Source organism: Zootoca vivipara, chromosome 16 (assembly GCF_965207765.1).
Source record: "Zootoca vivipara chromosome 16, rZooViv2.hap1.1, whole genome shotgun sequence".
NCBI classification, from domain to species: Eukaryota; Metazoa; Chordata; class Lepidosauria; order Squamata; family Lacertidae; genus Zootoca; species Zootoca vivipara.
The window spans coordinates 14136870-14162990 of record NC_142599.1 but is presented as its reverse complement, the minus strand read 5'-3'; the positions used below and the strand labels follow the sequence as shown (position 1 = coordinate 14162990).

Genomic DNA, 26121 nt, shown 5'->3' with positions numbered 1-26121 from the left:
TGACGTGCTTTCGAACTGCTAGGTTGGCAGGAGCTGGGACCAAGCAACGGGAGCTCACCCCATCACGCGGATTTGAACCGCCGACTTTCTGATCAGCAAGCCCTAGGCTCTGTGGTTTAACCCACCGCACCGCCTGTATTTATAGGAAACTGTATTTTTTTTGTTTTTTGTTTAAAGGTAGAGAACACTCAATCGACTCAAGAGCAGAGGAGAAGCACTGAGTTTATCTGGATTGAAAGACCTGCTTTTTGTTAAATGTGGGGTGTCTTCCCCACCACCACCACCACCCCTGAGTTAAGGGACTCTATTTTATTTTTAGAATTGCACTTTCTCCAAAGGTGCATTTTAAAATACAGGGGGGGGGGATGAATAGGTGGGCATAATTTGTGCTCGCCACTCAGCTATGCAACACTGAGCAAGAAGCTGGGTGAACAGCGCCCCTTAGTGGCTCAGTTGCAAAGAACAGTATGTTATTTACATGCTATTATTTTATACATGAGACGCAGGTGGTGATGGGACGCAGGTGGCATTGTGGGTTAAACCACAGAGCCTAGGGCTTGCTGATCAGAAGGTCGGCGGTTCAAATCCCTGTGACGGGGTGAGCTCCCGTTTCTCGGTCCCAGCTCCTGCCAACCTAGCAGTTCAAAAGTACGTCAAAATGCAAGTTAGATAAATAGGCACTGCTCCAAGCGGGAAGGTAAATGACGTTTCCGTGTGCTGCTCTGGTTTGCCAGAAGCGGCTTTGTCATGCTGGCCACATGACCTGGAAGGTGTACACCGGCTCCTTTGGCCAATAGCGTGAGATGAGCGTCACAACCCCAGAGTCGGTCACGACTGGACCTAATGGTCAGGGGTCCCTTTACCTTTACCTATTTTATACATAAAGCCACCCACTAACACTGTTCTCTGTTTCGGCATGTTGTCTACCATCTCCAATATGTCTGGTTTATGTTGTTACTGTTGTCGTACTGCTATTTTACTGTTATATGTGTACATACAGTATGACCTAAAATGTTTAAACTCCAAAAAAGAAGGGGGAAAAAAGAAGACAAAACACTGCTCTCTAAGTGGCAAGCAGCATATAAAAACATTGAATTGAATGCCTTGCTGGGATGTGGTCCTTGAACCCTGCTCATGGCTCTTGCATGTCTGGATGGAGTCTCGAGAAGGGGGTGCGTAGAAACTAGCCTACTATACAAAGGTGAACATTCACATTGGTTGTTCAGCCTGCTTACGCCTCTGGCCCGCTGCTGGCATGTGGCCCCTGGAAAGCTGCACAGCAGGGAATGTGGCCCTCAGGCTGAAAAATATTCTCCAGCCCTACTCCAGATATGTGGGGCAGAAGCTGGTGATTGGGACCAGTGCATGCTGGGAAAAGAAAACCCAGGTCTCTGCTTGGATATTATTCTTTTTGCCTTGGCAAAAGCCTTCAGGTTAGAAGATCTGGGACACCGCTCAGATTACCACCCAGAAGAAGAAAGATGATATCCGAAAGGTGGGTTCCAAATACCTTTGTACCAATTCCTGAGAGCTGTCATGACGAAAAAGCGGATAGCCTGGTTGGATCCCTGTTTCAGGACAGTCGCTGTCAAACCTTGGTAAGTTCCCCTGAGGCCTGCAGCAAAAATAGAAAGGAAAAGAAGACCAAGAAGGAAGATTAAGGCAGCAGGAAAACCACAATTTATAAAAATATTTATAAGCCACTGACTCGTAAAGAGAATACCAGAGCAGTTCGCAACAACAACTGTATGTAAAAGCCATATGCAAAATTAAAACCAGAAATCAGCCAACTATTGTGGAAAGAGATAATAATAATAATAATAATAATAATAATAATAATAATAATAAATTATTTATACCCCACCCATATGGCTGGGTTTCCCCAGCCACTCTGGGCGGCTTCCAACAGAAATATTAAAATACACTAATTTCTGAAAGATTAAAAGCTTCCCTAAACAGGGCTGTCTTCAGATGTCCTCTAAAAGTCTGGTAGTTGTTTTTCTCTTTGACCTCTGATGGGAGGGCGTTCCACAGGTCGGGTGCCACTACCGAGAAGGCCCTCTGCCTGGTTCCCTGTAACTTGGCTTCTCGCAGCGAGGGAACCGCCAGAAGGCCCTCGGCGCTGGACCTCAGTGTCCGGGCAGAACGATGGGGGTGGAGACGCTCCTTCAGGTATACTGGACCGAGGCCGTTTAGGGCTTTAAAGGTCAGCACCAACACTTTGAATTGTGCTCGGAAACGTACCGGGAGCCAGTACGTTTCCGAGTACGTTAATTGCTTGCATAAGCCCGATGGAATAGAAAAGATTTCTGCAGGCGTTTAAAAGCTGAAACAGAAGGTGCCTGCTGACTCTCTCTTGGCAAGAGTATTCCCATAAGGCTGGGCTCACGACACGAAAGCCTCGGTTCCGTGTTCTTGTCCGATAATAAGCCTCGCCAACTTGGGGGACGATCAGCAAGCCTCCAGCAGGTGATATCACAGTGACCTGAGCTGGGATAAGAGTTCAGGTGGCCGCCAAGGTACCCAGGGACCGAAGTTGTTCAGGGCTTTGTAAAATAACCTTGACCCTGGCCCCGCAGTGGATGGGCAGCCAGTCGCAGATGCAATGGATCAGTGCTCTTGACGCTTAGCCAGAAGGTGGGTGGTTCAAGACCACCGAGCAGTGGTTATGGGCAAGATTCCTGCATTGCAGGGGGTTGGAAATTAAACCCAAGTCTCCCAGGTCCTAGTCAAGCACCCTAATCATTAAGTCACACTGGCTCTTAATTATTCCCCTTCATTATATGGCCATTGGAAGCTCACAGGTTCCCCATCCCGGATACAGTGGTACCTCGGTTAACTACGGCTCCCAGAATTCTTTGGGGGAAGCAATGACTGCTTAAAGGGGTATTAGGACACTTGTTTTTATTTTGTATTTTTATGCTGCGAACCACTCCAAGATCTTTGGATGAAAAGCGGCATACAATTTTAATAAAAAAAAATCTTTAAAGTATATTGTGAATGTGGCTACTCTCATTTTCTCATCTCGGGGACGGAGTCTGTGAGCCCAACACCTTTTTGGTACCCACAATGCCCTCCCCCAACAAGTGGATTTGACCCCGGGCATTGTGAGAAATGAAAACGGTGGGGCATGCGGTTCCTTTCGGGCACCAGCAGCCCTGTTTAGGGAAGTTTTTAATGTTTGATGTTTCATCGTGTTTTTGATATTCTGTTGGGAGTTGCTCAGTGTGGCTGGGGAAACCCAGCCAGATGGGCGAGGTATAAATATTATTATTATTATTATTATTATTATTATTATTGTTATTATTATTATTATTACTACTACTACTACAGTGGTACCTCAGTTTACAAACACAATTGGTTCCGGAAGTCTGTACTTAACCTGAAGCGTACTTAACCTGAAGCGAACTTTCCCATTGAAAGTAATGGAAAGTGGATTAATTCATTCCAGACTGGTCCACAGAGTACTTAAACTGAAAATACTCAAACCGAGGCGTATTTAAACCAAGGTATGACTGTACAAGCAAAAGAGCATTCAAGAGACCCCAAACTGAGAAATCTGAAGCTTCGCCTACTTGCAATTTGAAGGCAGACAGCTCCTTTCTCATTCCCAATTATGCAAGCCCCCCAAAGTTCTCCTTGCCAAGGACGTCTCCCTGCTAACAAACGCCAGTTCTCACCTTGTGTCCGAATGATCTCTCGCACCCCATGGAAGAAACCTCGATATTTTGGCTGCGGAGAGCACTGATCGTGGATGAACTTCACCTGCGGAGGAACAGCCACCAGATCACTTCCTGGCAAGTCAAGAGAGGTGTTTTTTAACTCACCCAGCCCCTTCTAGACTAGGTTGTTCCCAAAAGGGGCAGCTGCATTCTGTAGCCCATCACTCACACAACAACGGCGCATAAGTGGTGGGAAAAACTCCCTGAGAACTGTAGTTTGTTAATCATAGAATCATAGAGTTGGAAGAGACCACAAGGGCCATCCAGTCCAACCCCCTGCCAAGCAGGAAACACCATCAAAGCATTCTTGACATATGCCTGTCAAGCCTCTGCTTAAAGACCTCCAAAGAAGGAGACACCACTACATTCCTTGGCGGCAAATTCCACTGCCGAACAGCTCTTACTGTCAGGAAGTTCTTCCTAATGTTTAGGTGGAATCTTCTTTCTTGTAGTTTGAATCCATTGCTCCGTGTCCGCTTCCCTGGAGCAGCAGAAAACAACCTTTCACCCTCTTCTATATGACATCCTTTAATATATTTGAACATGGCTATCATATCACCCCTTAACCTTCTCTTCTCCAGGCTAAACATACCCAGCTCCCTAAGCCGTTCCTCATAAGGCATCATTTCCAGGCCTTTGACCATTTTGGTTGCCCTCTTCTGGACACGTTCCAGCTTGTCAGTATCCTTCTTGAACTGTGGTACCCAGAACTGGACACAGTACTCCAGGTGAGGTCTGACCAGAACAGAATACAGTGGTACTATTACTTCCCTTGATCTAGATGCTATACTCCCGATGATGCTGTTTTAACCTCCACAGTTTTTCACATGCACTCTGAAGGCGGCAAGCTCCTGTTTCTCTTTCTGTGTGGCAAAATGCATCGGGAAGATGAGCTTCTTTCTCCCAAGCCCAGATAACAAAGATGGCCAGACCCCAAAAGAGGAGGGAGATGGGTGGGAAATGTCCTTGCAATGTTTGCTGTTCACCACAAGGTGGGTTCCGATGTTAGAATTCCCTGAGGCTCAACCTTATGGGCAGCTTCACAAAAGATTCACACATCTCTCCCCCCCCCCCCCCCCCGGGAGCTGGGCAGGAAAACGCCCTGTGAAAAAGATGCTCGAGCATTTATTTTGCTGCAACTGCATGTCTTCAGAAGCTTGTCGTGCTGCCCTTTTCGAAGCAGGTCATTCATTTGGCATCTGTATTTGTGTGTAGCAGCTTGAACAGTGTGTGAGGATGTGTGCGCAAGAGAGAGTGTGTGTCTTAAATAGGGAAGGGGCGTAGCTCGGTGGTGGAGCATCTCCAGCTGGGGCTAAGAAATCCTGGAGACCTGTAGCTGCCTGTCAGTGTAGACAATACTGCTGTACAGTGGTACCTCTACTTACGAATTTAATGCGTTCCGAACACACATTTGTAAGTCGAAAAAAAATTGTAAGTCGAATCCCATAGGAATGCATTGGGAGAAAAAAATTCGTAAGTAGAAGCAACCCTATCTAAAAATTCGTAAGTAGAAAAAATCCTATCTAAACCGCATCCAAGATGGCGGGCGGAGCTCCATTCGTAAGTAGAAACATTCGTAAAGTAGAGGTACCACTGTATATTAGACCAATGGTGACTCAGCAGAAGGCAGCTGCTAGGTTGTGGGCTTCCCATGGTATCTAGTTAGCCACTAGGAGAACAGGATAATGGACTGAGCTGGGCATTTGGGGCCTGATCCAGTAAGGAACTTCTTAGCTCCTTAATCTTCTCAGGTTCTATCTTCAGGTATTATTATTATTAATCATCATCATCATCAATTAAATTTGTATACCATCCTATACTCGCAGGTCTCAGGGAGGTTACAACATAAAATCACAAAATAGGAACACAAAATACATAATAAAAACAAAAAAACTAAAACAACCCAATAAACCTGCCGCCCAGGTATGATATGGGAGTGTCAGAATCTCTAGCGAGCTATCTTTTCTTTGGTGATCACTCGTAGCCGAGTAAAATTGTCTTCCATAAACACAGTCTTAACAGTGAGTCCTTAAGTGACTGTGGAGGCCAATTCTGGATACATACATCCTTCCACAGTGGGGACTTGGGTTTCCAGGTGGGAGTTGATCACGGTGAGGGTTTGCTAAGCATGCCTTCCTCTTAGCACATTTCTCCCTTGCGTCCTGAGTTCGTGCTTCTTCAAAGCCCACGACACCTTTGGTAAAGGCTGTTCTCCAACTGGAGCGCTTGCAGGCCAGTGTTTCCCAGTTGCTGGTGTTTATACTACATTTTTAAAGATTTGCCTTGAGACAGTCTTTAAACCTCTTTTGCTGACCACCAGCATAACGCTTTCCATTTTAAAGTTTGGAATAGAGTAGTTGCTTTGGAAGATGATAATCAGGCATCCGCACAACATGACCAGTCCAATGAAGTTGATGTTGAAGAATCATTCTACACTGGTGATCTTTGCTTCTTCCACACCGGCATTAGTTCACCAGCTGTAGCCACTCAGCAGCTTGTATCCTACTGAAATTAATGGACACAACAAACTTAGGTCCATTCATTTCAATGGGTCTGCTATGAGAAGGACTTAAGTTTGATGCCACATGGTGTCAACACCACTGAGAGAGATCAACCAATCATCTCGTTTGGGAAAAGGGCAACTTCCTATTTGATGATTATTTCAGATATATATATATACAGTGGTACCTCGGGTTATGAACGCGATCCGTTCCGGGTCGCAGTTCGTAACCCGAAAAGGGCCCGAACCGCCGTTTTGCGCATGCGCAAAGCTTCTGCGCACGCGGCAAAAATACTTCCGGGTTTGCGAAGTTCGTAACCCGGGTTGTTCGTAACCCGAGGTGTTCGCAACCCGAGGTACGACTGTATATATATGTACATATAATGTGTGTGTGTGTGTGTAAACTGTTTTGTGGAGAAGTTCTTGAAAAGCTGGATACACATTTAATCAACCCAAAAACAAACAAACAAAGAAAGAAAGAAATAAACAAACAAACACCACATTTTTGTGTGGATGTTTGTGTTTGTGTTTACTTTTATGGTTTCCATAGGGCACACCACAAGCACCGCTTCAGCCACGCCAGCCCCCAAGCCAGCCAGGAGCCCTCGTTTGCTGTCCAACTTTCCTTCTGCGTCTCTCATGTGGTTGCTGAGGAATTCAAACATGCCAAACCTGGAAAGAGAAAGAAGGCGGCTCGTGAAAGCGGAGGAGCACAGCGGGCCGGGGAGAAGAGAACAGGCTGCTCTTGCCATTATTATATTATTTATTCGATTTATTCATCTTTCGCTGCTTTGAGGAATCTTTGAGCAACTTAGCCAAATTCCAGTACTATAAATTTTGTATTTAAAAAAAGTGACAAAGAAGTCCAATACAACTAACTACCGGTACTACTAAATAAATGATTAAAAATCCAAAAGTGATTACCTCACGGCGGCTTTCGGTATGGAACCATAAACCAGAGAGCTGAGGCCACGGTAGAGCCCCTTGATCCCATGATCTCGGACGGTCACCTTGACACAGTCCACTGAAAAAGGAGGAAAAGAGTAATGTGACTGGGGAACGATTTATTGTTAATAATACAGTGGCACCTCGACTTACGAAGACGATCCATTCCGTGGCGCTCTTCGTAAGTCGAAGTCTTCGGTTGTCGAAGCGCCCGTGAAGCGCAGTGGAAAGACTTCCAGGGTTGTCGACTTCGGAAGTCGAAACCTTCAGAAGTTGAGTCATTCGGATGTCGAGCTACCACTGTACTGCTTTGTACTTCAACAAGAACATATGCCATCTTCCAGCCCACACCAGAAGTATATATTACCAGGTGGAGTGAAATAAATCCAGTGAAACACAGGATAATCCCTGCTTAACATACTGTATAGGCCCATACCTGCCAAGTTGCTGTCGGAGAAATAAGGGACCGGGCCGGAAATAGCAGACCGGAAGTAGCGCTGCCGCCATTTTGGAGCTGGGCGGAGCATGCTCAGAAGTGACTTTTGATGCTGCTTTGCCCAGTTCCAAAATGGCCGCCGCGCCAGAAGTCGCACTGCAGCCATTTTGGAACTGGGCGGAGCATGCTCAGAAGTGACTTTTGATGCTGCTCCGCCCAGTTCCAAAATGGCCGCCGCACCAGAATAAACCGGGGGGAAACAAAAAAATCCGTTTTTTTCAGCTAGGAACAGCTGGAAAAACAGGGATTTCCCGGGGAATACGGGAGACTTGGCAGCTATGTATAGGCCTCATCCGCCCAAGTTTTATAGTTTCTCCCAAAGAATCCTGGGAACTGTAGTTTGCCAAGAGCTCTTAGAAGATCCCATGTACTGCTCAGGGAACTACAACTCCCAGAATTCCCTGGGAAAAGGGGTTCCCTGCTACACCACTCTGGAAATTGTAGGTCCGTGAGGGGAACGAGGGAAGGCTCCTAACAACGCTTAGCAGCAATAGCAAACCACATTCCCCGGGATTATTTGGGGAAAGCCACAACTGTTTATAAAGTGGTATCATAAGCTCTTTAAATGGATAGTGCAGATGGGGCCATAATCCTATACCAGGGATGGGGAAACTTGCGGCCCTCTGAGTGTTGCAGGATTACAGCTCCCATCATCCCTCAGAACTGGAACTACAGTGGTACCTCGCCAAAACGAATGCCCTGCAAGACGAATTGTTCGCAAGACGAATGTGTCTTGCGAAAAATTCGTCTTGCGAATCGCGGTTTCCCATAGGAATGCATTGAAATTTAATTAATGCGTTCCTATGGGCAAAAAAAGAAATTTCAATGCGTTCCTATGGGAAACCGCGATTCGCAAGACGATTTTTTCGCAAAACGAATTGACTCGCAGAACCAATTAAATTCGTCTTGCATCACTGTAATAACATAGCTGCCAAGTTTTCCCTTTTCTCGCGAGGAAGCCTATTCAGCATAAGGGAAAATCCCTTTAAAAAAGGGATAACTTGGCAGCTATGCTGTAATAACCCTAATAACCAACTACGATTCCCTCAGCAGATGCCAGGCTAACATTATTTTTTAGGACGAATGTTCTAGAAGGAACTCAGGCAGCTTAGCCACTGCTGAATTTCTCTATTTATTTATTTTTAAATGCTTTTCCTATTCTAAAAAAAGCCGACTTTCCCTGCATGGCATAGCTCATAGCTTCTCTGAGTTATTCAAGCCCCTTCGCCACGACAAGGCATTGATCCATGAAGGGGACGACAGAGGACGAGATGGTTGGACAGTGTTATCGAAGCTACGAACATGAGTTTGACAAAGCTGCGGGAGGCAGTGCAAGACAGGAGTGCCTGGCGTGCTATGGTCCATGGGGTCACGAAGAGTCGGACACGACTAAACGACTAAACAACAACAAATTATTATTATTAATAATAATAACTCTGTTGCAGGGATTCGAACCGCCGACCTTCCAATCGGCAAGCCGAAGAGACTCAGTGGTTTGGACCACAACTAGGTGGACAAAGAGTCTGACCTGATATAAACCAGCTTCTACTGCTTCGGCCCACTAGCTCTCTGCAGGGTGGTCAAGGAGGAGAGTTTGCAAAGCAGGCCATGCCAGGCCGAAAACTCAGCAGCCTCTCCTGTGATGACCTACAAGGGGAGCCGAGTGTTTCTCCTGCCAAATCAGAAGTGCTCCGTATCCTTGGCTACCCTCGAGCCTTTGCTTTTAAACCATGTGTTTTTTGGCTACGTCAAGAGGGACGGGGAGAGAGGATGTCACATTAAGAGCAGCGCGACACCAGAACGGCACAAAGCCCACTTCAATGGCCCCTTTCTCCATGCACAAATTTAACGTGGGCACACAGCTCTCAAGCCTTCCCGCACGACTCTCCCTATCCTTGCCCTGACTCCGGGTACAACCAGCCCCTGTGCCGCTGCTACCTGCAGAGTGAAGTCGGTGCCAAGCAACTAAGGGGGTTCTGCAGCACAGCGTGTCTCATCGGTTGCAAATCTGGCATGCTCCAGCCGGGCTGGAATGCCGCCAACCTCCTTAGCGAGTCAGCCGGGCAAACAGGCTAGGCGATGAGTCATCGAGCCACTGCCTGCGGCACACGAGTTTCCCCCCGTCGCTCCTTTCCTTCTTGCTATCGTATGGTAGAACAGTCAGAGCTCAAGGCTATAATAAGGGGCGGGGGGGGGGGGCTGAGGGGACATCCGCCAGGCTCAACTGGGCAGCCACATTGCATGCCACCAGTGAATGTCACGAGGGACAGGGTGGTCCTTGAAGGGCTTTGTTTCCTTGGGCTAGATAAATAAGGGAGGGGGTGGGAAACACCTCCCCACCACCACCACCACGGCATGTGGCGTCCAATAAGGAAATTTTGCCCATGGTATGATTATTTTCCATGATATGGACCATAAAGAACCATATGGTTTTAAAACCATATGATTTTATTTTCCATGATATGGACCATAAAGAAGGCTGATCGCCGAAGAATTGATGCTTTTGAATTATGGTGCTGGAGGAGACTCTTGAGAGTCCCACGGACTGCAAGAAGATCAAACCTATCCATTCTGAAGGAAATCAGCCCTGAGTGCTCACTGGAAGGACAGATCGTGAAGCTGAGGCTCCAATACTTATGGCCACCTCATGAGAAGAGAAGACTCCCTGGAAAAGACCCTGATGTTGGGAAAGATGGAGGGCACTAGGAGAAGGGGACGACAGAGGACGAGATGGTTGGACAGTGTTCTCGAAGCTACGAACATGAGTCTGACCAAACTGCGGGAGGCAGTGCAAGACAGGAGTGCCTGGCGTGCTCTAGTCCATGGGGTCACGAAGAGTTGGACACGACTAAACGACTAAACAACAACAACATGATTATTTTCCACATAGTCATTTTGACACTTGGGCACCCTATTTGCAAAATTTAAAGAATTCCAAAATACAGAGGCGCTTTCACTTTCGCAAGATTTGGTTGTACCTGAGGGTCAATTTCCAAAAAAATAATAAAAAATCCAGTGGAAAAGAGATTATGTCCCTGTGAAGATGGCAGTATTGAGTCAGTGGCGCATGTGTTTATAAAGATTTGAGGATTAAGGTTATTAGCCCTCTACTACCAGTATTGTCCATGGTGGGTCCCTCAACCATTGCTACTGTGTCCTTTCTTCGTAGCACAGGGCCATCGAACTCCCAAGAGACTGGGATCTACTCATGGGATAAAAACCTGGCAGTGATCTACCCCCTTTTTTGGGGGGGGGGGGGGTTTTCAGGTCAAAGCTGTTGAGCTTTTTTCCCCCCACCATAAGATCGCTCAGGGGACGATCGGCCTCACAGAGAAAATTCTGTCTTCCGTTCTAGCAATCATGCACGAATGCAGGATGGGGCAAGGGGGCAGGGCCGAATGCTCTTTACCCGAAGCTAAGGAAAAAGACCCCACGATCAACCAAAACCTCCCAGGGAACGACAAGTTGATCGCGACCGACCGGTTGGACATCCCTGTTCTAGCAGATCAAGATGATCAGGTGACGGCAAAAACGGCAAGGTTTTTAGTGGAGGCAATTAGAACAAGATCTATTATTTGCAGGTAGGTAGCCATGTTGGAATGCCGTAGTCGAAGCAAAATAAAAAAAATTCCTTCCAGTAGCACCTTAGAGACCAATTAAGTTTGTCATTGGTATGAGCTTTCGTGTGCATGCACACTTCTTCAGATACACTGAAGCAGAAGTCACCAGATCCCCACATATAGTGAGAGGGTGGGGAGGGGGGCACCACTCAAAAGGGTGGTGGGAAACCGGACTGTTTATGACCGCATTTGGTCTTGCAAGAAGAATTTACGACTCTTTACTACTGCGATTGGTTCCACAGGAAAAGCAAGGGGTGAGATGGCTAAAGATAGATTTATCATGTCTAATGAGATAATTTGATTATCTCATTATTTGAGATATGATTTGATTCTTGATGCAAACCCCCAAAATGTATTTTCTATAGTGAAGTTTTTACCTCTACCTTCAGTACATTTTATTTTACTGCTATGGCTAGTGGCTGATGCAGATTTTTCTGATTCTAACATGTGGCATCACAGGGACTGTGGGTGAACTCAGACACCCGTTTCCCCGATTATAATGCTGACATTTCCACCCTGTTTTCACACTGCAGTACCTATTGAGTGCTGTAGCTCGGTGGTAGGGCATCTGTTTGCATTTATTTATTAATTATTAATTATTATTATTAGGGGATGCGGGTGGCGCTGTGGGTTAAACCACAGAGCCTAGGTCTTGCTGATTGGAAGGTTGGCAGTTGCTTGGTCCCAGCCACTTCTGGCGCAACAGGACACCGTGACGAAAATGCCGTTTACCTACCCGCCAGAGCGGCACCTAATTATCTACTTGCACTGGCGTGCTTTCAAACTGCTAGGTGGGCAGGAGCTGGGACCAAGCAACGGGAGCTCACCCCGTCGCAGGGATTCGAACCGCCGACTTTCTGATCAGCAAGCCCTAGGCTCAGTGGTTTAACCACAGCGCCACCTGGGTCCCCTACCCGCCGGAGCAGTACCTAATTATCTACTTGCACTGGCGTGCTTTCGAACTGCTAGGTTGGCAGGAGCTGGGACAAAGCAAAGGGAGCTCACCCCGTCGCTGGGATTCGAACCGCCGACCTTCTGATTGGCAAGCCCAAGAGGCTCAGTGGTTTAGACCACAGTGCCACCCCTGTCCCTTCAGGTAGCAGAGACGAGAGAGACCCTCTCGTGCTGCACCAGTCACCCTGAAAGAAGCACTTCAAACCACGGGAGACCGCCCTGAGCTACACAGACCCACAATCTCTAATGGTTGTGGTTGTATGGTTGAATCCTGGCTTAATAAGCCAGACTGTGCTCCCCTTTTCATGCAAGCCATTCTTGTGTGAGAGAGCCAGGAAGCCACAGTTAGAACTGGGAAACTATGGTTAACAACTTCTAAACTAGTCAGGATTCATACGCCAACGTTTAACCATCACTTCTTTGAAAGTCTCTGAACCATAGTGTCACAGAGGAGGCACTGCGACTACTCTAGAGTAACGACTCTCCAAACCGTTGCCTTTTCATGCTTTTATTGTGTGCAGGCTATTTACAGTGCTAGGGCTGTACAGGATACATGTTCTCAGTCTGGGTCAGAACCCTGGAATGGCGCTTCCCGCGTTTTCTTCCAACATAAGAGTCTGGGCACCCCAAATCTCTTTCCGCGTTTCCTCCTGCGTAATTCCGGAACCGGAGGGAAAAAGGGTCTCCTTTCCATGTTTTCCTTCTCCCCCCCTTTCCCCCCCCCCGCTCTCTCTTCCTCTCTCACATGCAACAGAGGCTCTGCTATCCTGCCAGAGCCCTGTCTCCTACTTCCTCCTTCCCCACTGGACTCTTCCCCCTCCCCGCTTGCTCTGCTGCTATTGGACGAACTGGTCCTCAAGATGGGAGGGGGCTCTCTGTACTGTTTCCCCCTCACACATAGTTTCCCAGTTCACATGTAAACAGGAAACTGTGGTTAACTTTGGCTTCTGGGCTTGTGCCCCCACCTACTTGAAGGGCTGCACGAAGCGAGTACATATCCCAGCTCAATAACCTAATATTTCATTGTTTAAATAACCAAGTAAATAACCACACATCCATCCACCTGCAAAATGTGGCTCTTCCCCCATGGCACCTCTCAGAACAGACTGGCCAGGGTCATGTTTTGGTTTGCTTGCGGGAATCGGTGAGAGACCGATCTGGTCCTACTGCCTGGTGAAGACTTACCAATTCCTTTGTAGCGAGGCGGGTTTGCTTTCTCATCCAGCTGAAGCTGCGTTTTCACATACTCTGTGGGGAATGTAATGCAAATCTCAATCCCGCCAGCGATGCCACCTAGGGGTGAAAATAAAGCAAAGCGGAAATAAAATCAACCCCCATTTGCAAAAGAATGGCATCAACACTCTTCTCTCCTCCTGCCTGGGTGAGCGTACCTCTGTCATGGAAATTCTACTCAATATTGATCCAGAGTAGATTCCAACGTATAGTGAGAAAGAGTAAAAACTTAAACATGTTCTGGGATTCCCAAAAAATAGACCAGAGGCCATTGTTTTTCATCAAGTGACTGGCCTGAGGTCACCCAGTGAGCTTCAGTGCTTATTGTTTTTAGGAGACGCCTAGTTCTCTCACAGAGTTCCCCCTGAAGAGGGATTGACTCTTACACCACTCTGTGGTTGGAAATAAAAAAGGATCCCTCATTCAATTTTATAGGATTCACGTGTGTGTGCATTAATCCTCCTTAGTTGCAGAACACCTAACGAGACATTCGCCTGTTTTCACGCCCGCCTACAGATGTTGTAAGCTGCTGCCAGGCATTTTCTATCCTTTGTGATCAGTTATCATTTCAGCCACCTCTAACCTAACCCAACCTCTCTCTCCCCTGCTCAAAAGTTCCAGCTTTCGCAAGCAAACATCAGACAGGATTGCAAAACGCATTAGCCAAGAATATCATCCTGTAGTGGCATGGAGAGAGAAAGAGAGTGAGTGTCTGGACTCTCTGGAAAATGGATGGCGGCTAACAGATTTAGGCTGAATCACGACAAGACAGAAGAACTGTTTGTGGGGGACAGGAGGCGGGCAGGTGTGGGTAACTGAATGGGGTAACTGTACCCCTGAAGGACCAGGTGCACAGCCTGGGAGTCATTTTGGACTCTCAGCTGTCTATGGAGGCACAGGTCAATTCTGTGTCCAGGGTGGCTGTCTACCAGCTCCATCTGGTATGCAGGCTGAGACCCTACCTGCCCGTGGACTGTCTCGCCAGAGTGGTGCATACTCTAGTTATCTCCCGCTTGGACTACTGCAATGCGCTCTGCGTCGGGCTACCTTTGAAGGTGACCGGGAAACTACAATTAATCCAGAATGCGGCAGCTAGACTGGTGACTGGGAGCGGCCGCCGAGACCACATAACACCGGTCCTGAAAGACCTACGTTGGCACCCAATACGTTTCCGAGCACAATTCAAAGTGTTGGTGCTGACCTTTAAAGCCCTAAAGGGCCTCGGCCCAGTATACCTGAAGGAGCGTCTCCACCCCCATCATTCAGCCCGGACACTAGAAGCGATGTTACAGGGAACCAGGCAGAGGCCCTTCTCAGTAGTGGCGCCCGCCCTGTGGAATGCCCTCCCATCAGATGTCAAGGAAATAAACAACTACCTGACTTTTAGAAGACATCTGAAGGCAGCCCTGTTTCGGGAGGTTTTTAATGTTTGAAGTTTTCTTCTGTTTTTAGTGTTCTGTTGGAAACCGCCCAGAGTGGCTGGGGGGAAACCCAGCCAGATGGGCAGGGTATAAATAATAAATTATATTTCGTCCGAAACTGGCCCAGTGAGCTCCGTGGCTGAGTGGGGATTTGAACCCGCCTCTTTTGCCACCCCCAGTGCAAAACTCTGACTGCTAGACCCCACTGCCTCTCAGCAGCAAGAAAACAGCTCTCCTCATAACTTTTAGCACAGTCATGTTCCAAAAACCAGGAGCATCCGGCAGCCTGTGCATCTGAACAGCTTTGATGTGCTATATTTTTAATCTCCAGCTGCTTGGCCCACACACAGAGACCTTCCTGAAACCTGACCTCCCTCTCTGGCTATGAAAATCTGCCTTCATGCCCTGACCCTGTCAACTGGCCGAGTCATTCTTTCCCCTACTATCATTCACCAAGAGGAACGCACCACCCAAGCATGACTCAGCATGGGGCATTCCCCCGTTGCCATTGGCTGGGACAGGAGCATGCCCAGTCAAACGCCATGGGGCCAGGAAATTAGGAGGAAACAGGATCCACATCAGCATCAGCTGAGCAGGCTTTCAGGTCTCACGATGATGACAAAGCTGTCGGCGTCCCCGAAAGGGGAAAATATTCCATGCATGCTAAAAATTTGGTTAAATGAGGAATTGCCCCCCCCCCCGGGATTGGCTTCCGGCATTGAAAGCGTCACAGATTGTTCCTGTGCCAGACTTTGAGAGATGGCCCACACAACCGCTGAAAGATTTTTAACAGGGGAGGGTGGGTGGAAAAGTTATAGAACTGCAGAGTTGGAAGGGATCATGTGGTCATCTAGTCCAACCCCCTGCAATGCAGGAATCTTTTGCCCAATGTGGATCTGGCGTAGGACACTTAGCTATTGGCTTCGCCTAAACTCAAATCCCCCCGGTCTAATATCCCTAGTGCTGCAAGATTGTCACAAGAGCGCCTGGATCAAAACTGTATATAAAAAACCTCACCCTTGTGAGGTTTATCACCACAACAGCTACTCACTTTGGGTTTTAGTAAAGCAAGCAATCTAATTTGTCAGCGCCTAAATGTTATCGAGCGTCAGAACAACTTGGCCACAAGAAGGAAATTTTGCCCATGGTATGACTATTTGCCACCTTCCCATTTCGACTCTCTGGCACCCTATTTGCATAACCTAGCAAATTCCAAAATATAGACACGCTTTTACCCTTGCAAGATTGAAGGTATTGCCCATGGCTGTACTTGAGGGACGATTCCAACAAATTCCACACGAAAAACGCTCATGTCCCTGTGGAGATGGCAGTACCGAATCGGTGGCACATGCCCTGCTGGCTTGCACTCTTTATAAAGACTTGAGGAATGAGATTATCACCCCTCTTTTATTGTCCATTCCGTGTCGCCCAGCCACTGCCACAGTGTCCTTTCTCTTGGCAGATCAAGATGAGCAAGTGACAGCAAAGGTGGCAAGGTTTTTAGCTGGGACAATCAGAATAAGATCCACTATTTGACTATCGATTCAAAACCGTAAAAATGTATTTTATATAATTGACTTTTTATTTCTATTCTTTGTATATTGTACTGTTGTTTTATTGCTATGGCTGACGCAAATAAAGATTCATTCATTCCTCATCCCTTTGCCCAATGTGAGTCTCGAATCCAAGACCCTGAGATTCCGTGTCTCACGCTCTTCAAGCTGATCTATCCCAGAGATGGCGCGTTTACAGAAATGAGAATTTCAGGTGGCTTAGGATGGCAGAAAGAGGCCCCCATCTGAATATTCAAAGCAGCATCATACCGCTTCATACAGCCACAGCCTCCCTCCAAGAACCCTGGGAACCACAGAGTTTTTTGTCCAGGGCACTAAAAGTTCTTGGGAGATCACCCAGTCCCAATACAGACCTACAATTCACACAGAAATGGGATTTCTTAGGAAACCACGTTGGGAATTTTAGCTCTGTGAGGGGGACAGGCTGTCGCTTGACGAATTTCTGCACTCTGAACCAACTACATTTCCAGAATCCTAGTGCAGGCATGGAAACGCAAGCGAGATCGCTTTTAATTTATTTTCAATATCCGTACGCCGCTTAACGCGTGAAATCCCTAAGCTGTTTACACAAAACACTATCATTTAAAAAACGGAAAAAGGGGTTGGGGAGCCCATCGTGCCCCAGGACACTTTTTATAATTTATGAATCAGCTAATTAAAAGAACTAGGTAAAGGTAAAGGGGCCCCTGACCATCAGGTCCAGTCGTGTCCGACTCTGGGGTTGCAGCGCTCATCTCGCTCTATAGGCCGAGGGAGCCGGCGTTTGTCCGCAGACAGCTTCCAGGTCATGTGGCCAGCATGACAAAGCTGCTTCTGGCGAACCAGAGCAGCGCACGGAAACGCCGTTTACCTTCCCGCCGGAGTGGTCCCTATTTATCTACTTGCACTTTGATGTGCTTTTGCACTGCTAGGTGAGCAGGAGCTGGGACCGAGCAACGGGAGCTCACCCTGTTGCAGGGATTCGAACCGCCAACCTTCTGATCAGCAAGCCCTAGACTCTGTGGTTTAACCCACAGCGCCACCCCCTCCCAATTAAAAGAACTATTATTACGTTAATTTTTTAATATGGTGATTCATAACTGAAAGAAATCTCTGAATGATGCCAAAAAAATATCGCAGAACAAAGTCAAATGCAAAAAAAGAAAAAGAAAAAATTGCAGGAGCACAGAACAGGAATGATAACAATATTTAATTTTTCAAAATTAAACCGGGCAGCACTTTAAAAGGACGATGGTCCCCTGTGAATTAGGCCACCTAGCTACCCTAACCTTAACAAGATTTCAAGGCGCCTCTCACTAAAGAGATTTCTACAAGTCTATTTGTATGCTTGCCTCTGGCTGCTTATCCTGTTACCTGATAAACTAGTTCTGGGTGCACTCGGAATAAAACAGCGCCCATTCCTCCTCCAGATTCTTCTCACGCCCCAAAAGCCTGGGAGCTCTCCCGTCTCCTTGACCTGATCTAGCAAAAGATTACGCCTGCTTTCAAAAGGTTCTTCCATTCTTAAAAAGGCAACAGGGTTCCAAAGTGAGGCCTCTCTATTATTTTCGGGTTGGGGAAAAAAAACAACCCCGCATTGATCCAACTTGGCCCTTGTTCTCGCCGTCTGACGGAGGGAAATATAAAAGGCTGGCCTTTGGGAGTTTGCCAGCTCAGTTACTTCTCACACCATAGAAGCAAGATTCTTCAAACTGCCCAATACAGTGTCAGTAACCCAGATATACAGTGGTACCTCGACTTACGAACGACTCGACAACCGAATTTTTCGACTTACGAATGGGGCAAATAGCCGCACGCTTAACGAATTTCTCGACAGTATGGTCTAGCCACCCTTTTATTTAATTTTTTGCAGTGAAATTGTTGTTGTTGTTGTTATTCCGTTCATTTCTAGACTGCTTTATATTTTAAAGGGGGGGGGGGAATGTCAAAAAGGTTCGTAACACATTAAAACCACCAACAGAACAACCCCAAATAAAACAAATTCAAGCTTCGAGGAAAATATTTCAGATCCTGCTCTAAGTGACGTTTTGCTTTCCACATATTTATTTGCCTACTTAATTTATACAGCTGCCCCATAGCAGAAGTACTCTAGGAAGGCAGTGTGGTGTATTGGTTAGAGCAGGCATGCCCAAACTTCGGCCCTCCAGATGTTTTGGACTACAATTCCCATCATCCCTGACCACTGGTCCTGCTAGCTAGGGATCATGGGCGTTGTAGGCCAAAACATCTGGAGGGCCGCAGGTTGGGCATGCCTGGGTTAGAGTGTCAGACCAGGACCTAGGAGCTGAGGGTTCAAATCCCCACTCGGTCATATAGCTCACTGGGTGAACCTTGGAGTCAGTCACAGGCTCCTAGGCTACCTTGCAGGGTCGTTGTAGGGATTAACTGAGGAGGGGTGTGAGGAACCATGGGCTCCTTGCCGAAAAAAGGTGGGCTATAGATGCAATAATGAGCTTTTCTGCTCAAGAAAGCTAGAGGGGCCTGTCAGATAGAGATGTCAGCCATCAACCCGGCATCCAGGGATCTCAATTTGACCCACGTCTCTCCCTTTTAATCTTTCTTCTCTCTCTCTCTTTATTTTTCTTTCTTTCCCCCTCTTTTTTCTTTCCTTCCCTCTGGATCTATGTACTGTATTTACTTTAACTAGGTTATAGTGTTTTAGTCTGGACAACAAAAAGATATTTGATAATAATTTTTGTATCTCTCTTGATAAAAATCTAATACAAATTATTCCCCCCAAAAGAAAACATCCCTCGTTCATGCCTTGACATCATAGCTGCCAAGTTTTCCCTTTTCTCGCGAGGAAGCCTATTCAGCATAAGGGAAAATCCCTGTAAAAAAGGGATAACTTGGCAGCTATGCTTGACATATCCCTGTTTGTTACTCTAGAGCAGGCATCCCCAAACTGCGGCCCTCCAGATTTTCTGGCCTACAACCCCCATGATCCCTAGCTAAGAGGACCAGTGGTCAGGGATGATGGGAATTGTAGTCCAAAACATCTGGAGGGCCGAAGTTTGGGGATGCCTGCTCTAGAGAGCTGCTGCCAATACTGAGCTGGACCCCCTCTCACATTCCCATTTAATTTGATCCTTTTGCATACAACCATGAGGACTAGAATCTTTCTCTAGCTCTTTTTTTAAGGGGAAAGGCCACATAACATTCTGCCCTGGCTGACACATTAGAATGCGTGTGCCCCAGCCCGACCTTAGCACTGCTTGACTGAAACAATAGGTGGTTTTGACTTTAAGCTGCTAAATCTTTCCCTATTGTGTTGCTGCCTCCCAGAGCTGTTGTTCAGCAACTCTCAGCTCCCCCCGAGAAAGAAACCGCTGGACGCTGCCTTGCACAGAGTGGGTTGAACAAAAGGATCTTTCTTCAGGCTGACGCTTTGGAGTGCAATATTCCAGCAAGCGCAAAACTGAACTATGGCAACACAGCCCAGCCTTGAGTAAATGCTTCTTGCAACAGAACTGCATAAATCAGTAAATCTTAGCTCTTCTGGCTACTACAAATCCCAGACTGATGAGTGCAGGTGGTCGGAATATGTGGATCCCAGGACCACAGTTCAAATCCATTTCCGACTGGCTGTGTATGCAGAACCGGAGAAGTGCTTATTTATTTACTTTTATTTCTGTAACCAAAGGAGAACATCAGCACGAACTAGGCAGAAGTGTTTGAAGGATTAAAAGTCCTAGGAATATCACAATATACTGATATATCACAGTGCCTGGAATAAGCATGGAGCTATGTAGAGGCTTTGGCTGGCTTCACGGGTTTTCCTGCACCGTGATTTTTGCCGGCGCCTGCTCTTGTGATTCACTGCCCCACCCCCACCCCTTCACGAGGCTGGGGAAAGCTGAACCGGTGGAGGAATCGAGAGAAGCATTGGCTGGCTTCATGGTTTTCCCCACATTGTAATTTTTGTACAGCGCGCGCGCGCACACACACACACACACAGAGGACTCAGCTACATTAGTCAAAAAACAATTTTTAGAATGTGCTATAAACATGCAACACCAGATGGCGCTGTAGAGCAAAAAACCTTTTCTATGCGATTTTACATAGCGTTTTTTTCTTTTTCTTTTGTTATAATGATTTGATTCACGACTTATTTATAGCGGGGGGTTCCCCCCCCCCTGTGTGTAGATCCACCCATCGTGATTTGTGATCAATAGCCAGGTCAGAAATCATGAAACCGGTACGACTATATGGACTTCAAACTGGTTTCGGACGATATTATTGATATATCGCCCTGTTATTAGCACCTGCTTGAAATATTTTGTGCAGGGATGGAACCAAAGATCACCTTGAGGACAAGTCAAGAGCCAAGGGCAACATAGCTGCCAAGTTCCGGCCTGAGAAATTAGGGACTGGACCGGAAGTAGCGCTGCCGCCATTTTGGAACTGGGCGGGGGATGCTCAGAAGTTACTTTTGATGCTGCTCTGCCCTGTTCCAAAATGGCCGCTGTGCCAGAAGTCGCGCTGCAGCCATTTTGGAACTGGGCAAAGCAGCATGCTCCGCCCAGTTCCAAAATGGCCGCCGCGCCAGAATAAACCGGGGGAAAACAAAAAAAAAATCGTTTTTTCGGCTGGGACAGCCGGAAAAACGGGGGTTTCCCGGGGAATACAGGAGACTTGGCAGCTATGAAGGGCAATTGTTGCCCCAGCCGGTATAACAAAGGTAGAGAACCTATGGCCCTCCAGATGCTATTGGTCTCTACCATCTGCTCCAATCAGTATGGCCAGTGCTCAGAGCTGTGTTAGCAAAGTCAGTTAAACAGCACAGATGGAGTCCAGAAAACGAGGCATGGGGGACATTTAGCCTCCAGGCCTCACACTCCCCATCCCTGATCTATCGCACTGGTGTGTGTGTTTTTCACAAACTCAACAAAAATATTTTATTATTTGAGGAGAAAGGGAGAAATATCGTCTGTCTTACTCCAGGCCTTACACGTAGCAGGAAGACAGTCAATCAAATATAGAGAGGGAAAACTCCCTCAGAATGACACAATCATGTGCTGAATATTGTGCTCCTCAGCTTGGTTGCTAAGCAACACTTCAACCAGCCCCCACCTTTGGGCTAGCTGACTTTAGCACTAACAGAATTAAACTGAATTATCCCTGCTGCACTTCAACAAGAGGATGGGAGCTGGGCTCCAACACTAGCTTGGGGGGGGGGGTCCAGGTTTCCCATCCCTTCCTCAAAGGAAACTTTTAGATTACTTCCTAGAAAGAAAACCACCAGAACTGGTATTTTATATTTCTTTTAGAGAAGAGCGGGTTTCACTTTTCTCTTTTCTTTTCTCTTTCTTTCTTTCTTTCTTTCTTTCTTTCTTTCTTTCTTTCTTTCTTTCTTTCTTTCTTTCTTTCTCTCTCTCTCTCTCTCCCCTCCCTCCCCTCTATACCTTTCTCTCTCCTACCCCCCTTTTATGTTTTATTGTATCTAGATCGATGGTTCTCAACCTTTTTTTGGCCATGCCCCACCTAAGCATCTCTAGAATCCTGATACCCACCCCCTGTGACATATAATTCCTATTATTCAAAAAGTAAACTCCTATTCACATGGAGGAAGCCTAAAAGACCATTCACTGTTAATAACTCTTTCTCAAATTGCCCCCCTTAAAAATCAAATTGCCCCCCTGTGTGTGGGGGTGTGTGCCCTACATTAGGAACCACGGATCTACAGGTGAAACTCGGAAAATTAGAATATCGTCGAAAAGTGCATTTATTTCAGTAATGCAACTTTTTATTTTTTTTATTTTTTATTTATGTTTTTACAAATGCTTTCTTTTGGAAATTCCACAGTAATAAAACAAATAGTTACAATAATACAAAAATAAACCGCTATTACATTTCATTAATTACATTCCATTTATAATTGACCCACCTAACGACAAATAATTACAACGACAACAAATAAAGGCTTGACATACCTTGCTTTGCATGTCATGCCCCTATCTCATATATTGGTTTCACCTTTTAAGTTGCGTTACTGAAATAAATGCACTTTTCGACGATATTCTAATTTCCCGAGTTTCACCAAAGTCTTCGTTTGGGTAAGAAAAAGGGAAAGATATTAAGTTTTGTGTTTTTCTCTATAAACTTTAATCCGGGGGTCAGCAAACTTTTTCAGCAGGGGGCCGGTCCACTGTCCCTCAGACCTTGTGGGGGGCCGGACTATATTTTTTGGGGGGAAATATGAACGAATTCCTATGCCCCACAAATAACCCAGAGATGCATTTTAAATAAAAGGACACATTCTACTCATGTAAAAACAAGCTGATTTGCGGACCGTCTGTTGGCCGGATTTAGAAGGCGACTGAGCCGCATTCGGCCCCCGGGCCTTAGTTTGGGAACCCCTGCCTTAATCAAATAAACAATTAAAAACCACCAGGAGTGGTGGTGGATGTAAATCTGACAAATTAAATAATGGCAAGGAGCAGAAATCTTGTGGACTTCAAAATAAGCAAGCTTCCCCCCCAACAGAGGAAAATCAAGGCGAGGGGAGAGTCAGGCTCTCGGGTCCTCCCAGCTGAAAACTGGCTTGTTCAAATCTCAGCTGTGCAAGCAGGGAGCTTTGGGTAGGTGAAAAGCCGTTCCTTCCTCCAAGCAAGGGATTATACAGGGCTTGACATGATTCAGCTGGGCACAGTGCCCGCCGGTCGGAAGACTCTTAGCACAACTGCGGCACCTTGCCCCTCTCGCTTGGAGGAAAAGTTCTTCTGAAGTGCCACGATTTGGCAATCGTTTTCCAGCTGGCAAACTGCCGTGTGAACTTGGGACACAACCAGCGCCGGGGAAGCAATTCCCATGCAGAGACTTCAGCCCCAGTTTTCAAAGCCTGCCTCTGCAGTCATGAGAGCTAGCAGCATGGGTTTATTTTATTTTATTTTTAAAAAAGTGGTGGCCAAGAGCAACTCGCAAGGAAAACGTCTCAGCGGACACCAGAATTTTCATGGAGAAGGTCCATGAAATGGCGAAAACGACCGGGAAAATCAGAAATCAGGAAGAGAGGAACTATAATAAGGAATGGGGATAAATTGCAATTTACTTAAGAGAACACTGTAATCAACTACAAACTTTGCAGGATTTGAGTAATGCTTGTAATGCATTGAAAACCAAAGTAAAAATGGATGACCGGTATTTAAGAAAAATAGAGAAAATATGTGGTACAGTTGGAAAAGATTGAAAAATGGAAAGCATGGAAGGATGGAGGGGAGTTTAAGGGGTCAGGGGATCCTAAATGCTGATGGTTATGTCTAATGTTTGAATTTAAATGTGTAATGTAAAACTGAATTAAAAAAAATTGACTACAAGAATTTTCATGGAGAAAACCACTTCCTTGCCTCCAACATTTCCTGCTAACTACCCACAAAGACCCATGTGGGGGGGGGGGGTTGGTCCACCAATGCAGTGGTAGGGGAATATTTTTTTGCAGCTCAGGGGCCACATCGCTTCTCAACAAGCATCTGGGGGCCAAATGCAAGTGATGGGCGGGGCGGGAGACAAAAGTGATTGGAGCCATTACTGTTATTTTTATTTTTTAAAAACTTTATAGTGTAGGAGCATTTCTACACCATCACACATCTCAAGGGACCAACGGAGCAGGGGCCAGGCCAGAGGTCTGGAGGACCTCCTTTGAAACAGCAGGACATGTTCTGAAATGTGAATGGCAGAGGAGAGAGGCAAAGAGGGACTGACCCCTGGGCTTTCATGATGGTTCCACCTGAAATGACTATTATGGGGGGGGGGTCATGATTTGACTAAAACCGGGGTGGGTAGGTGGGTAGGGTTGGTGGATCCAGAGGTTAGGTCTGGAATGAGCCCGTGGTTTCAAAAACTCAAGTTAAAAATAAAACAATGGCGAGAGTTTCTCTCCAAAATAATAATAATATAATAATAATAATAATAATTTATTATTTATACCCCGCCCATTTGGCCGGGTTCCCCCAGCCACTCTGGGCGGCTTCCAACAAAATATTAAAATACAGAAATCCATCAAACATTAAAAGCTTCCCTAAACAGGGCTGCCTTGAGATGCCTTCTAAAGGTCTGGTAGTTGTTGTTCTCTTTGACCTCTGGTGAGAGGGCATCCCACAGGGTGGGTGCCACTACCGAGAAGGCCCTCTGCCAGGTTCCCTCTAACTTGGCTTCAATCTTAATGGGAAAGTTTAAATGAGAATTACCGTACTGTTTAAGGCTTTTTTTAAAAAAGTCTCTCTTGTGGGAATAACACACGAAAGAAAGAAAGAAAGAAAGAAAGAAAGAAAGAAAGAAAGAAAGAAAGAAAGAAAGAAAGATTGTACACACAGGGATGCGGAACCTACAATGCAGCCGGTTTTTAATCCCTGCTTGCCTGCTGATGAGCAAGGGGTTAAATCCTGCTCAGTTTGGCTGCCAGCTCCTGTTCCACGATTGAGGAAGGGGTTTGCACAAAATCTGCCACTCGGTGGGAAACTCAATTTTACCAAAGGGATTTCGATGCAAACTGCTTCCTGAGATTAGGGCAATTTCCATGCACAGTTCAATCCCTGGCCTCTGGCAGGTAGGGCTGGGAGAGAGACCCTTGAAGAGCTGCTGCCGGTCAGTGCAGACAATACTGAGTGAGATGGGCCAATGGTTCGGCGCAGCTGTACGAGGCAGCTTTCTTATGCCCTGTGCTGAAATGAAGGCGGGGGACGGGAACGGACCCTTCCTCTGAGCAGTGCGCTACTGCAAGTTAATTTGAAGTCCCGGTCAGTGAAAACACACCCACCTATCAAATTTGGCCCAGGAGGCCAATCCTGAGACGGATCCAGCCAGTGGAGCCAATAAAGTTGCCCACTCCTATAGGAACCGACTCCAGGCGGCCCCGAAGAAATGCCACCATCAGCCTGCATTAAAAAGCCAGCCGGTTAAAGTTTACCCCAAGGGTGCTCTTAGCTTTCCCCATTAGTGGCTCTTGCAGAGACAAGTAGGTGAAAAAGAGGAGAGAGAGAGAGATCTACTGATTGGCAATTGCATAAAAGCTCGGTTGTAACCTCCAGCCACACTCCCCACAAGCGCACACACACAACACAAAAGCCCTGCACTTAGCTTATAAAACTGCAAATAATAAAGCCATGCAAAGCACCAACTCTGGCTAGGAACCGCTGAAGCACGAAAGGCGCCACAAATTGTGTTCCAAAAAACAGTAGATAGATTTACCAAGACCCACAAAGCTTCCCACCGTGCATTCAACTCATCTTCTAGATCAGGCATCCCCTTCAGATGTTTTAGCCTACAACTCCCATGATCCCTAGCTAACAGGACCAGTGGTCGGGGAAGATGGGAATTGTCGCCCAAAACATCTGGAGGGCCGAAGTTTGGGGGTGCCTGTTCTAGATTATCCCACAATTGCTCAGGTCCTGTTTTCCGGCTTCCCAAGGGCCTCTGGTTGGCTACTGTTGAGAACAGGATGCTGGACTATATAGGCTTTTGGTCTGATCCAGCAGCTCTTCTTAATTTATTTTGTTATATGCTGCTTTTTGGGGGGGAAAGCAGGATGCATTTTTTTTTTATAAAAAAAAACCCAAACACATATAGGGATTTGTAGAAGCGCTTGCATGCCTTCAATACTACGAAACCCATGGTGCAGCTGAGTGCGAGCAAAATATGAACGGAAGGGAACTAGACTA

At 46.6% G+C, this 26121-nt stretch overlaps 1 protein-coding gene across 1 annotated transcript in view; it reads right to left on the bottom strand.

The window, feature by feature from the left end:
• SLC25A1 (solute carrier family 25 member 1) overlaps positions 1 to 26121 on the bottom strand; it is a 52252-nt gene that overhangs the window by 7901 nt on the left and 18230 nt on the right. The window contains exons 2-6 of the mRNA XM_035098027.3: positions 13423 to 13530; positions 7147 to 7246; positions 6756 to 6894; positions 3681 to 3765; positions 1511 to 1615 (exon numbers count right to left, since the gene is read on the bottom strand). Coding sequence (XP_034953918.1) covers positions 1511 to 1615; positions 3681 to 3765; positions 6756 to 6894; positions 7147 to 7246; positions 13423 to 13530 — 537 coding nt within the window. The remainder of the gene's footprint in view (positions 1 to 1510; positions 1616 to 3680; positions 3766 to 6755; positions 6895 to 7146; positions 7247 to 13422; positions 13531 to 26121) is intronic.